Source organism: Elgaria multicarinata, chromosome 7 (genome assembly GCF_023053635.1).
Source record: "Elgaria multicarinata webbii isolate HBS135686 ecotype San Diego chromosome 7, rElgMul1.1.pri, whole genome shotgun sequence".
In the NCBI taxonomy this organism is placed as follows: domain Eukaryota; kingdom Metazoa; phylum Chordata; class Lepidosauria; order Squamata; family Anguidae; genus Elgaria; species Elgaria multicarinata.
In genome coordinates, this window is record NC_086177.1 from 37122217 (window position 1) to 37137067 (window position 14851).

A 14851-nucleotide genomic window follows, 5' to 3' on the forward strand; every position below is an offset into this window, starting at 1 on the left:
AGAGACAAAGATGCACAGTAGAAAAGTCAGCATGGCTCTTCCACCCTTGCTCCGGCGCTGTGCTGGGGGCATTCCCGGGTGGAGGCAATCTCCCATTTTTCGTAGGAAGCTGGGCAAAGGGGAGGGTTGGGCCCATGAGCCGAATGGCCGCCAGAAAGCCCACGCTGCCTCCTGCGTCAGGATATACGACGCCACCCCTCCGCAGCAAAAGCATACTTTTTTCTAAAAGTGGAGGCAACCCATCGCCATCAAGGCAGCCCCCAGGGTACCAGTTTCTGGCAGCTAGTCTAGGGCTGCCACTGTAGCAATATTATTTCAATACCGTCTGTTAAGGAAAGATTCTTCTGAGAAATCATTTCTATGTATGCTGTCATCCCAGCACATGAAGGGTTCATTTGGCAGTCTCAAATGCATACAGAAATAAACACAGGTTGTCACACTGCACACTTGAGACAGAGCCTTCAGTAACGTTTCCTCCCATTCTTTCGCTGATCAATCACTTGAAGAAGCATTACTGTCTGAAAACATGTACTGCAGCAGCTGTTGTGAATGGTTATTGAAAGAGCTAGTTCAATCAATGCGTTATTTGGCAAGTTAAAGGGCCAAACCTATTCTGTAGCACATTTTTACATATTATGAACAAATACTCCGAAGTAAGACACCGGGATGTATAAACAAGACAACATGCCAACATTTATATAGTAACATTGTAAGAATATTGTATTGTCACTGGTGTATATTCATATTGTAGTGAACGAAACTATGTTCTCTGACGTTTTCCCTAGTTGAAGCAAGTAGCTTTTATAATACTGAGACTTTCAGGTTATTCTGAGAGGAAAATACGTATACAATTCATCTGTCTTGATGTTCTTAAGGCTACTGCTGGTCCTCCAATGACTCAACAAAATCAACTGGGCAAATCTCTAAATAAGCTTGTCTTTGCCAGTGCTGTTCCATACTGGCCATTGGAAACCATCCTTTCAACAGGTACTGATGAGAAGTTTATCGTCTATGTGTGTTTTTCTGGATTTATGATAAACTGGAGGACTTTTCTCCTTTAAGCATGTCTAGAAAAGCAAAGAAAAAGAAACCCTTGAAATGAGCATTATGGGAACATTATGAAAATTGTTTGTTTAACTGTTTAGTCTTAAAACTTTCAGAATCTAATCATAAGTCATGAAGTTCCATTTTTATTTATTTCCCTCCCCTGTCCAAAACTGTTTGTGGGGGCGGGGGGTGGGGTGTCGCATGCATTTTATGGTATAGTGCACTTTTGAGTGATTCACTACAAACACTAAAAGCCCCATCACATCTAGGTCAAAATGCGCAGCTCCCGTCGCTTCTCTGTCGTCGCTCCGACGTGGCTTCCTGAAAACAGGAAGTAATTAGGCCCATTCAGCCCAGTAGGAGAGAGCAGCAACTGGACTTTTTCTGGGGTGGGTGGGTTTGCAGCGCGAGAGGCAGACAACGTCATGTGAGCAATCCGTGAGTGCCCAGTAACAAGCGTGCAGTAAAACGCTCATCGGATGGAGCTTAAAATGTGAGAGATCCCATGAACCATAACACTGTACACTAAAAACACATCTAAAAATATTATAGCTGAGAAAAAAATATCTACAGGGTAATACAGTATAAAAACTGAGTTTCTATTATGTTTTGTTTTTTTAATCAAAACAATTAAATATTTTCCTTTTACCCTCCTGTCCTAGAAAACCATTTTATGGCTCTGATTATCTAAAACTCTGCAAAAGTGCAAAACTATGAGGCCAGTTTCAAGTAAAGTCTAATGAAAGTTTCATGCACCCTCAAGGTGCCCCCCAAAAAGATCGTTTTCCATGATCTGTCTGCTATTCATCAGAACAACAGTGTCCTGGTGAAACTGAGAGACATCCTCCTCCTCTCTAAGAAGATCAGGGATGGCAGAACAATATTGTTCTTCAAACACCTGAGCAGGTTCACAAGAACAAGAGATAAAAGGAGATGCACAACCTTAAACGCAGCAGCCATGAATGCCCTGGCCTGTGTGTGTTTTTCCCCAAGCCAGCATCACATGCTGTCCTTGGGGCCAAAAAAGGTCATGCTCCCTTGTTCTGAAAACTCTAAAAAAAAATTGAGAAGCCTATTTTTTTTAAAAAAAAATTAAGACAACTGATACGTTTGCTTGATATCAATGGTGTGTGCTGATAAAGGCAGCAAAATGTAATAATTGCCTTGCTGGATCATTCCAAGGTTCATCTCGTCCAGCATTCTGTTTCAAGAGGGGTCAGCCAGATGCCTTTGGACACTCACAACTAGGGCATGAAGGTGATTGTACTCCCTTGTTGTACAACTCTGGTTTATGGTTATCCATACCTCTGGATCTGGAGGCTCCATTTAGCTGTCTTAGCTCATAACTGTTCATAAACCTCTATTCATGAATTTGTCTACCTAACCTTTAAAAACAAAAGCAATCTAAGCTAGTGGCTGTCACATCTTGTGTTAGTGAATTCCACAAGTGACTCATGTGTTATTTCAAGACATACTTCCTCTTGAACGTCCTGACTCTACTGCCAAATCAATCTTAACAAGGAAACTGAGTTCCAGTGGATAAAGAGATTTTTCTTCTCTCGTCTCTCTGTTCATAATTTAATAAACTTGTATCTAATCCTCCCTTGTTGTCCCAAATGTTTTAGCTTTTCTTGATATGGAAGGTGCTCCAACCTGCTTGACCAGGCCCCCGTCTTGACAGAGGTGCTTTGGTGCTCCGAGGCACCTGGCTCCCACACTTGTGTTCCTTCCCGGCATCTGCACGGGAAGGAACGCAAGTGCGAACTTTCCCCGCTCTATACAAATTAAAAAATTAAAACGGAGAGGAGAGTAACAGGGCCGTTCCTCCTCCCCCTTTTTAAAATTTGTATTATCTGATAAATGATTTTTAAAAAACAGGAGGGGGGAAGGAATGAGGCAGCCAGAGGAGGACATGAGGAGAGGGACGCCAGGTGAACCACTTCTCCTCTCTCTGACTGCCCTCTGACTGCCCATTCCTCTCCTCCCCCTTTGTATTTTATTTTTATTTTTACAGAGGTGTGGGGCTGCCCCCTTCCCTGTCCAGCCCATGAGACCAATCAGGGGGCACCATGGACTGTGAAAAGCCTCCACTGCCAGAAAAAGTCAGGGTAAGTGCCCCGCTCCTCTCCTCCCCATTTTTTTAAAAAATTATTTCCAGGATTTGCCCCCAGATGGCTTCGCAATGGCAGCAGTGTCATGTAGATGGCGTGCTGCTACTGTGAAGCCAACCTGGGGCAAACCCTTCATGTAGACATGCCCCAGGAGCGTCATCACAAAGGGGATAATCGTGTTTGCTTACCATCGCTTCTCCGCCCACGTGTTTGTCCCTCATTATTTCCTCTTTTGAAAGAGGAACTAAACAACTTGCACCTGGTTTTGATCCCACTGCTTCTCCTGCACCCAGCAGGAGATAGCGGCAACTTCTGTCTTTAAAAATAAGTCGAACTAAGTGGGGTGTTTTTTTGTCACGAGAAGAAGGCTAGAAGGGGCGGGAGGTGCATGGGAGGTAGACAACGTTCTGGGAGGGACCCGCAAAAATCCGTGAGTACCCAGTAATGAGCATGCAATAAAACACTGATCTGATAGAGCATCAGGAGTGTCTGAAATGTGACTGAAGATATGCTATTCCTGGATGCGGGCAGCGTTACTTTTACATTCTAGTTTCAAATTTGAAACAGAATATCTTAACACTTCCAAACTCTGCCATAGACCACTGTGCCTTTAAATTTAACAAAAGGTCTGCAGACAGAAATAATAACTTCCAAGATAGCAATGGGTGTATTACAGAATAAAAAAGTTCCTTTTTTAGATTTAGGCCATATTAAACATTAATGAAAGCTGATTTAGTGTCTGTGAGCCTTTATTCAGATAGAGGGAATATGTCACATATAATTTTTCATTGAGATGGTCATCTCTAGCATAAGGTTCAGCTTTTTTCAAAACCACAAAGCTTCCAAGAGCAAACGGAATTTATAGTTTTTATATGTGGGAAAACAAAGAGGCCTTATATTATTGATTTTAACTATTTTCAGGATAGTGAGCAGAAAAGATCAATTTTCTGTTCCTTCCTCTGTTTTCAATTTAACCAGTTCCTTCAAAATTTATCAAGCCAGGTCTTATGCTGAATGGCATAAATTGCTGCCAAAAATTGACACTCCCCAAACACACAAATGTTTAACTGCTAACCCACAGATGTATGAAAAACAGCTTTTAGCTGAGGTAAATTATCCTCTCACCAGATAAAATTTGATTTATGTCAGTGAACATGATAATAAAGCAAAAACATTTGTTTATATTACATATTATATATTATAATTAACCTTAGTGTGTGTTTATTTCTGGCATGTAGAAAGCCTAACGCTAATCACAGGTTTATAAATGAATTATTTGCTATATTCCCTGTTATTGTGAACACTGGAAGGGCATGGTATGTGCATGCTGCAGCCAGAAACTGGCACAACCCCTAACGTTCTTACACATGAGTGTGCCCCATTTATGCATTCCCTAGTGAATATATTGACAATTGCACCTGAAATGGGGTCAATGATGAAATTGGAAACAAGCCAGAAGTACTTACGCAAGTGAAGAAGATGAGCAACAAGTAGAAAAACCCAAGAGAGCACAATAACAAAAGTTCTGTTCTGTATTCTTTAAATTTTGGACCAGGACAACCTACGAGGCAAAACAGATGCATTCACTTTAAAGAATATTCAATCATGCATGCTAGAAAATAATAACAACAAACCAAACAAAAATCATACCATACCTATTACTTTTAACGTAATTGTACTTTCGTTGTATTTTCTAACTGGTGTCCTTAAGATGCACGTATATGTCCCACTGCTATAACTTGTAATATTTTTAATCTTCAAAGAATGCCAGGTGCTATTAGAGACCTCTAAGGATTCATTAAGTTCTCTTGAATAACCATAGTCCTTATGATATTGCAGATCCTGTAGTACTTCACTGTTGTCACCAATCTGCAAAACAATTATATATTAATGGGCAGAGTTATTCCAGCAACCAACCAGAAAGTACTTTTACTCCATTCCTAAGCAATTTCAAGATTCAATTATGTTTATGTCAGTTTTAAGACTGCTTTAAAATGGTCAGCCCAGACCCTTTTTAAAATTCTTAGAGGCTCAGGAACCAAATGTTCATTGAAGCGCACAGGTGGGCAACTTGTGTTCCTCCAGATGTTTTGGCCTACAACTCCTACCAGAATAGACAATGGGAGTTGTAGGGCAAAACATCTGGAGGGACGCAAATTGCCCTCTCCTGATTTAACAGGGATCCTTTGAACTCATTCCACCTAGTGTTAATGTCATTTTTAGCAACTTGGTACTTTTAATGGTTTTTAGGTGTGTTCAGTGGGGTAAATTCCTATCAGTCAGTAATGTGATATGTGTAGTTTCTAACAGTGATCACTGGATTTTTTTCTTTATTTTTGGAATCTTCAGGTATGATTTTTTAATTATAATAGGAAGTTGCACTTTGAGCTGTGTATGCTCTATGAGGTTTTTCTGTTCAGATGAGTTCTGGATGTCTTCTTCCCTTCACAGTTGTTCCTACGGAGATCAGGCCTTGCTCAGAAGAACTGAATCTTAAAAGCTGAACAGTTTGGCTTGGGTAAGTGAGTAGCTCATAAATTATAATGAGAATTATAATTCTGTTTATCTTGAATTTACTGGTTTTTGAGTTAGTGGAGTTTTGGGGCGAGGAGTTGATAACATTGTCTATCAGGAGCCTTGCTGCTTTTGGCTAGGGCAGCAGTAGGCAACCTTTTGGGGCCTGTGGACATATTTGGTAATTTGAGAAATTGTTCAAGGCACAGCCGCAAAATGGCTGCCATGGAAGGTATGGCTAGTCACAAAAGACAAGTGATCCGGCCCAAAGATTGAGGACAAGGCAGAGAAGGGTTCTGAGCCCCAACACACTAAACAACTCTGCTGGTCCCAACAGAAACCTGTTTCACAGAAGACAAACTATTCCCCCACACCACCAGCCAACTTATTCCCCATCTCTTTCTCTCTCTCGCTCTATATCACCATCTATAAAAATATGCACCTATATCACCACCTACAAAAAATCATTCTCTCAATCTCTCTCTCTCTCTCTCTCTCTCTCTCACACACACACACACACACAACCAGCCACCCTCCCTCCATCTATATACACACACACACCCCTCCCATTTCCTCCTCACTGCAAGCACAAAAAAGGCACTCACTTATTTTTAAGGATCCCTCCAAAATCTCCCCTAAACCTGTTTGCTCTCCGTATCCCTTTTCTCACACACATGCAGCCCCCATTAATTCAGACATACAGGCTAGGTTCATACAATCACGAGACTGATAGAACCTGGCGTCGTGTGTTCCTTCCCCGCCCCCATACGTGCTGGTCGCGTGACCACTATTTGCATAATTATCCGCAATGCACCACAGATGGCCATGTTGTCCCACCCTAGCGTGTGGCACAGTCATAGTCACTTTTCTTCCACCATACAACCCCCTACTGCACATTGTGGGTTGTAGGGAGAGTGAAAAGTCAAATTGTCTGAACCCAGTCACAAGTGCACAACGCTCCCTGAGGCCCTGACCCTGCAGGTTTTCTAACCTAGTCCCCCACATTGGCTTCCTGATGCATTCCCATCCACACTGGCTTTCTGCTGGCTTCCCTGACCCTTAGTTGTCTTTTTGCTGACCTTCCAAGCCCCCACTTCTCCCTTTAGCCTCTTTCCCCCAACCCCTAATTCACCAGACAGAAGTAAGTGGAATCCCTTTTGCTTCCCCACTTCTTTTTCTTGGAAGCTGGGTGCACTGCAGAGGATAGCATTTGCCTGCAGCCACCCACCTTCTTCATTTCCCAAGAATATCTCTGAGCCAGAGACGTTTGCGGAAAATCAAAATGGCAGTGGCTTGAGGCACTTATTTTGCTTTGAAGGGATCCCAGCCACACAGAAAATGTGTTGATTTTGTTTAAAAATATAAAAAGTGGGAGGAATAGGGCAACTTGGTTGATGCCAACAAAGGTGTCTGGGGGGTGCACTGTAGCCTAACCCCACCCTAGAACAAAGTGTGATGGCTCAGACCAACTTGTGCTGAGGCCAATTGGGCTATTCTAGAACCACAAGCATGAGATTTAAAAGGAGGGAGGGGCCTGTTACAGGGGCCAGGTGGAGGTTCAAATACATTCACAGCGAAACCTGTGGGACGGTGAAATGGTTTGCTCAAAGCCGTGAGCTTGGCAACATCACCCGGCCACCACCAAAAATCTGACTCCATGGTTAATTAGCACCTTGTGAAGGTGGTGAGGGAATGTAGCAGTGCACAATTGGAAATAAGAGAAATCGGTCTCATTCTGGTTACACTGGTGCTGAGACCAATGTTTCGTTTGTCCAATGGGGAAGGTTGCCTGTATTAAAAGTCCATGGCAAAGTTGCGTACTGCAAACCTACAGTGAGATGCTCAAGATATATAGCATTCTAAGAGGTTTGTAGCATCTTAATATTGCTGAGAACGGCTGATGAGCAGTTAGCTCATAAAATATATTGTATTTTAGACAATAAATATATTTATATTTATTGTATACAATAAATACAATAAAATATATTGTATTTTATATTATGGTTTTATACTGTTGTTTTATACTTTGAATATTTTTAATTTTTGTGAGCCGCCCAGAGAGCTCCGGCTATTGGGCGGTATAGAAATGTAATAAATAAATAAATAAATAAATAAATTAGCATTTCTTTCTATTCATCAATGTGAATTATTCAAACACTGTACATATAAAGAGATAGTGCATCTAAACAAAAAGAGTCAGGGAGCTCCTCACGAAACCACCCTGTCTGATTTTTTTTAAAAATGAGAGTCCTAGACACATTCTGAATTCATACAAATTTTGTACAACTTGGATAAACTCTTTTAGTGCCCTTTCAAATGGCCATTCTTTTTTCTATATTGTATCACAATGCTACAGAGTTCTTTCTCCCTTACATTCCTTCACAGCTAAGTAATAAGATTTTGCCAGCAGAGACATCTAGTGGTAAGTTGTTAGTTTGCCAGAAAGATTCATCACTTAAGTTTGGCAAGTTAAATCTTCTTTAATTAATTGCTTGTAAATAAACTACTATTCTGAATATGTTTATGAGATTTTAAACCACCTTGTTTCTAGATTGTGACTTCTTACATTTTCCCCTCTTGCATCCCACTGTAATAGGTAGTAAAACATTCATCCAAAACAAACTATGTTAGCTCTTAAATGTACATCGGCTATCAGCCCTAACCATTATTATTATTATTATTATTATTATTATTATTATTATTATTATTACTACTACTACTACCCAATAGCCAAAGTTCTCTGGGCAGTTCTCAAAAATTAAAATCACAAGTACAGCATAAAAAAAATTACATAAAAAAACTTAAAAAGCAGATCTAAAAGTTTAGAATGCTAACATTCCTGGGAAAATAAAATAGGTCTTCCCCTGGTGACAGAAAGGGTACAATGTGTAGATGCCAGACAGACCTCTCAGGAATGAGCGCCACCCGCCTCACTTCCTTTGGAAGGGCTCCCGGAAAAGGAAAACTGAAGGTGATCTTAGGGTCTGGCAGGTACATACAGGAAAGGACGATCCTTTAGATAACCTGGCCCCAAACAATTTAGGGCTTTAAATGTTTTTCCACCTCCAATCCGATTTAAAAAAATACCCCATAGGAATAGCACTACCTGATGCACATCTTGGGTGAATATTTCTCAGAACAGTTAGAGGCCAGTGTCAACTATGCCAGGTGTAGTTAAATTATGAAATGCCCCCCAAAATCTAAGCAGATGTTAATAGGGGATACTGTAAGAAAGCCTGTGTCCCTTCATATCTAACTGAGCTCAAGGTTATCTTGTCAGTTTTTTTTTAATTTAGGCCTTGCTTCTTCCCACCCACTCCCCAAATTATGAAACACATTATTCCCATAAGCTAAGGTCTATCTACCCACCATTATTATCTTTTAATTAAAAAGAATTAATTTTCCAGTTTTCAAAAAGAAAATCCAAAGATCACATTACACACAGAAGATATACAACAAGTTGCATCTATGTACATGATAAACATTAACTAAGTATTTTCTTGGTTACTTGGAGTTACTGTACAAAACTTTATGTCAGAGGGAAAATAGCACTCTGAGAAGTACCCCTTCTGCCTGTCTTTTTAAAACAGACTTTAAAAAATAATAATTTTATTTTAGAAAATTAAAACAACTAGAGGTGCAATCCTATAGATGTTTAGAAAGAAAAAAGTCCTACAATTCCTAGATGTCCCAGCCAGCATGGTTGACTAGAGGGATCCTGGGAGTTGTAGGACCCTTTTCTTTCTAAACATGTATAGGATTGCACCCTAAAGGAGAGAGGATTTGTCGTATTGACACTTTCCTGCATCAATTCTACTGAAATGCTTCCATGTTTTCAGGTACCAGTTGAAAGTTTTGGTCCATTACGTTGTTGGTATATTTGCCATCTTCAATTGTTTTTGGTTGGGGGAGGGTAACCCAAATTTTATGCTAAAGGAAACTGACACTGAAGAACATCAGAACACAGGCCTCAGCTAGATGATGGGGGTGTGGAGGGCGACAATCTTGCAATTTTATGATCGTGAGATCGTTGCCCTGGTTTACACACGGCGCGCGACACCACGGCTGCCATTTTGTTGTTGTTGTTATTAAAGGGGACGGAGCGCACGAGCACACGTGCACAGAAGGTGGGGGGGAGTTTAAAAAACTTTCCACGCTCCTTCCACCCCACCCCACCTCCCGGCTCCTAGAAAGTGTGGCCCGCTGTCACGGTTTGAGCCAGGACTAACCGTGACAGCGGGCCACACTTTCTGCGGTCTCAGGATCATCACAAGACCGTGGAAAAACTAAGAAAAAAGGGTAGGGTGGTATCCCAGGGAAAGGGAGGGATTATTCCTTACTACTCCCGGGATCCCCTGGGCGTCATGTGGACGCACAGGGATGATTCCAGGACAATCCCCGGGATATCACACCGTCTAGCTATGGCCATAGTCATTTGAAACACCACATTCACAAATGTTTTGAACATGTTTGCAGTGAAGTTTTTAGTACATTAATTTTTAGTTTTTCAAAATTTAGTCTGAGACGTAGATGGAAGAGGGAGGACCTGGAAGAGGGAGAGGAGACATTGATTTCAAAATGGTACTGTGGGTGATTGGTCAATGTAGGCCTAAAACATAATTCAGCTTCCCAGTGGAAAGAACATAAGCATCAGCTGAAACAACCACATTGAGAAGAAATAAATGGTAATGGTAACACAGAAGAAAAATGCTGCTGATATGGAACAACACAGAATGAATGAATTTCTAGACACTAGTTTCCACTCTAACACAATGTAATGGATGAGCACCCACATTACTCTGTTATAGTTGGAGAAATGGGGTGGAAAGTTTAAAAAACACTGAACCATTTGATGGCAAATTGAATGAATATATAGAATGAATGTCAAATAGTGTTACTGCATGACAATGAAACTGAGCTGTTCTTCAAAGCCTATGTAAAAATTGCCTCCATGCTTTTGCAATGTTATTTGCATAACTAGCTCTCAATGCAGAATTTCTTCAGCTGCAAAATGTGGATTTATTTATTTATTTTAACACAGAAAATGAACAGTAAGTATGAATGCACTCCGGGTGAGCTATATGATCATGCGAACAGAAGGAAGGTTGCTGTGCTATCTTCCCTTCCAAGACGACACTCTGGCAGCCCTCTGAATGTGGAAACCAGAGCATCTTCTAGGAACGGCTCAGAAAACCACTCTCTGAGGACTCTTTGAGCGTCAGCACAGAGGGGGAAATCGCATTTGCTTACCATCGCTTCTTGGCCCGTGTGTTTGTCCATCATTACTTCCTCTTTCGAAAGAGGAAGTAAACAACTTCATGTGGCCTATTAAGTGGGCCATTTTGATCCCAATGCGCCTCCTGCACACAGCAGCAGATAGCAACTTCTGACTTTAAAAATAAGACTTACTGGGGGGGGGTTGTCGCACAAAGAAGGCTAGAGGGGGTGGAAGGCATGCGGGAGGCAAATGACAATGTGAGAGGGACCCGTAAAAATCCATGAGTGCCCACTAACAAGCATGCAGTAAAACACTCATCTGATGGAGCTCTTTGATTCCTGTCCTCTCTGAGTGCAGCTACTGCTGTGACTCTTTCATGAGTGAGCTGGATAGGTGAGACTCTGGACCGGGAATTTCAGATAAGGCCTCACAACCAAGAAGTCCATGGACCTTCTTGTGTATGTGTGTGTTTATGTATATGTGCATGCACGTGTATGTGTGTATGTCTGGGCCAGCATCACATGTGCCCAGGGCCGGCGCTACCATTAGGCCAACTAGGCAGCCGCCTAGGGCGCAGGCCTCAGAGGGGCGCAGTACTGACCTTTAAGGGTCACAGTTTTATACAAATTAGCTGTTTTAAGAAAAAACATAATAAATTCAAGTTTGTGCTTTTTATTTTTTCTACAAAACATCTGTTCTTAAAAATCGAAGTTGTCAATTTTGGGGGGGTGCAAGTAGCTCGCCTTGCCTAGGGTGCAAAAAAGTCTGGGCTGAAAAGGTTGCACACTTCCTGTTAGAGGGCTTTATATATTGTCCAGGCGGTCAACTATACAATGACAGATTTGCACCTGGTTATTTTTTAAATCAATTTTTCGATGATTCGAACGTGAAAACGAGCGTCACACAGCAGCAACAGCAGCAGCGCTTTATCCCCTGGCTGCTTGGGTTAGGGTCTCGCTCGCCTCCTCCCAGTATAGAGAAGGAAGAAGCAGTTCCTGCTTCCACACCACACCCAAATGCGCCAGAGCCCCTCGAATCTCCCCTGGACTCGGAAACAGGGTCGTTCATGAAGCTCCCTGGCTGCAGGGGGTAGGGGAGAGATACCTTTCTGCATTCCTTACCGGGTGGTGGGATGGGGTGCCACTGCTGCAGTTGTGCAGGTTAGTTCATCTTCTTTAAGGAAAGGAACCTCTCGTGCAAGCACTGAGTCATTACTGACTCTTGGAGGGACGCCAGCTTTCGCTGACGTTTTCTTGGCAGGCCTTATAGCGGGGTGGTTTGCCGTTGCCTTCCCCGGCCGTTATTACCTTTCCCCCAGCTAACTGGGTACTCATTTTACCGACCTCGGGAGGATGGAAGGCTGAGTCGACCCAAGCCGGCTGCCTGAGAACCAGCTTCCGCTGGGATCGAACTCAGGCCGTGGGGAGAGTTTCAGCTGCAGAAACTGCTGCTTTACCGCTCTGCGATGTACACACTCCCCTCACTCCTTTTCTCCCGTCCCCCCCGATCGACTTAAAGCAGCTGCGTGGGAGAAAGGGGCAAGCAGCGGGAGCGGCAGCTTTATCCATCTCCATGAGAGGAGGTTGCAAGCCCTATACATAAACATGACCACCCCTCAACAGCAGCCGCAGCGGCGACTTAACTCCCCCAAGGACACATAAGCATAACGCAACGCAAAGTTGAACCCTAACCTAAAAGTCACAGTAAAGCGCGAAGGCTAATATGCGCATCATCGCGGGGAAATGCCTTGGTGGCGGCGAATGGAGAACTGCGTTGTGTAACCGCTTGCGAGAATGTGCACAGTTACACCACCATCTAGCGTTCATATAGATGTGCCCCTGTTCTAAGCCCTTCATCAGTGCAATTGTATTAACACTTGTAGTTTACTATACATGAGAAAGAAAGGGTAGAATTTGCATTAATTTGAATCTTTGCACTCCGTTGCCATTATTAGATTAGATCAGTATATACTATCTTTAAATGTAGCTTTAAGAGAAATATTTAAACCGTGATTTCTGTACATAGTTTGAGGGTATTTCTTGCAAAGTCACAGAAATGGTTTGAGGACACTCACCAACTCCTGTTGGTTTTATGGTCTGATCATTAATTCTACAAAAAGGGCAGCACACATTACACAGTCACATCTTCATCTTCTTCTTCTTCATCATCATCATCTCTTTTTAAGCAGCAGAAGTCAAAGGTTAATTGTTTTTATTTACTACACAGTTCAGAGTGACCCTCTACTAGTGATTTAACCTGAGAGCTGTTTGAACTTTACAGTCCAAAATGTCATACTATTTGTTGGAATTACTGTTTAATTGGCCCCTTGAGGGCTTTATACACTGTTTTATTGATTAGGTCCTCAATAGATTTTTTAAAAAGTGATTAATTCTACAATTTGGTTGCCTAGCTGCACTGTGTTATCTTCAGAGCCGCACACCGCCTGTGTTTAAATGTTTTCACTGATGAAAATATAGGTCAGTTATGCAAAAGAGAGGAAGAGGAGCTTGGTAGAGCACCAAAACATGAATGATTATGAACGAATACAACTGCTACATTTAATGCCAATTGTGTTATAGCACAGTAGAGAACACAGATGTGAGACATTCTCTGCGCAGAATGTTAGAATAACAAAATCAATTCACATAGAAATTGGCCATTCTCAGACAAACACGTCTGTGGATAATATAACATGTGAATTGGAACAGCCAGCAGCAAGCATTGTGATTCTGGCAACACATTATCCAACCACAATCACTTCTGGCTGTATTCATGATTGCCCTGATCTATACATTACAGTATTCCTGCAAATATATCCACTAACATTCTTACTAGACATTAAATGAAATGTGGATGTACGTGGACAAAAAGGAAAGTAAATATAATAGCAGGTTCTTACCTTATACCAAGAGACTGCCCCATTTGTGACTTGTAGATCTTGGGAAATTCTACAAGGGAGCAACACATCTTCACTACATGTTGCCACAATGTGTATCATCGCATCAGCAACCCCATGAATCGCAGGCCAGACTGCAAGATGGAAAGACACACAAAGAAAGACAATTTCTGAAGAGAGACTGCTAAAAATATATATATGATCAGCTGTAGAAGGATGTTTGAGGAAAAAACAGACTTTCAAGTCACATGGTGGTGGGGGGCGGGGGATGGCAAGGAAAATTAGGAAAAGAAAGGAAGATTTACCTTGACTTAGGAAGACAAGCTGATACCAATATATTGAAGCCATGAGCATACTGTATAAGTGGGTGATATTTTCTGTTTTCAGGACAAGATGTGAACAGAAATGAAAGTGATGATGCCTATATCTCTGCACATTTAAGATACACACTGTTGGGGATTCCCCAACAGCTAAGGAAGTTTTAAAGACCACTGGCTGCAAGGGAAAGTCCCATAGGCTTTCCTTAGTTCTCTTTTTCATGACTGACGTTCATCCTCATCAAGGACACAATGTTGTGGCAGTCTTAGCAGCAGCAGCAAGACAGAAAAGAGCACAACATCCTTCCCCCTCCACTGCTGAGAAGGCCTTGTTCCACCCCACATGCCTGACGATTGCATCTTAGGTGATGGCAGTACACCCAGCAGGACCGCTTCGGAAAATTGAAATATACAGGCAGATTCATATGGGTGGAGGTAATTAAGTGCCAGGGTCCCAAGCAATTAACGGGTTTGTAAGCTTTCCTTGTAGGGGATTATTAAAGTCTCCTGGTTATCTTTGTTACCCTTTTCTACACCTTTCCAATTCTAAAATGGTTTTGAGGAACAGTGACCAGAAATGTACACAGTATTCTGAGTGTGATCACCCCCATTGCTTAGTATAATGGCACAATAACAACGGCAGTTTTATTTGCGATCCTTCTCTGTAACATGGAATTTGCCTTTTTCACAACTGCCACACATTGGGTCAACAGTTTTATTGAGCTCTCTACCATGATCCAATTCCAGT

General features: G+C 42.0%; 1 protein-coding gene across 1 annotated transcript; it reads right to left on the bottom strand.

Annotated features, from left to right (window-relative positions):
* Positions 1–692: 692 nt before the first annotated feature.
* On the bottom strand, positions 693–14173 carry CD83 (CD83 molecule). The gene is made up of 5 exons (XM_063129774.1): positions 14092–14173; positions 13790–13920; positions 4814–5027; positions 4625–4719; positions 693–1067 (listed from the first exon to the last, which is right to left on the bottom strand). The coding sequence occupies exons 1-5, from the start codon at positions 14138–14140 to the stop codon at positions 981–983; spliced, it is 576 nt and encodes a 191-aa protein (XP_062985844.1). The 5' UTR covers positions 14141–14173; the 3' UTR covers positions 693–980.
* Positions 14174–14851: the final 678 nt, after the last annotated feature.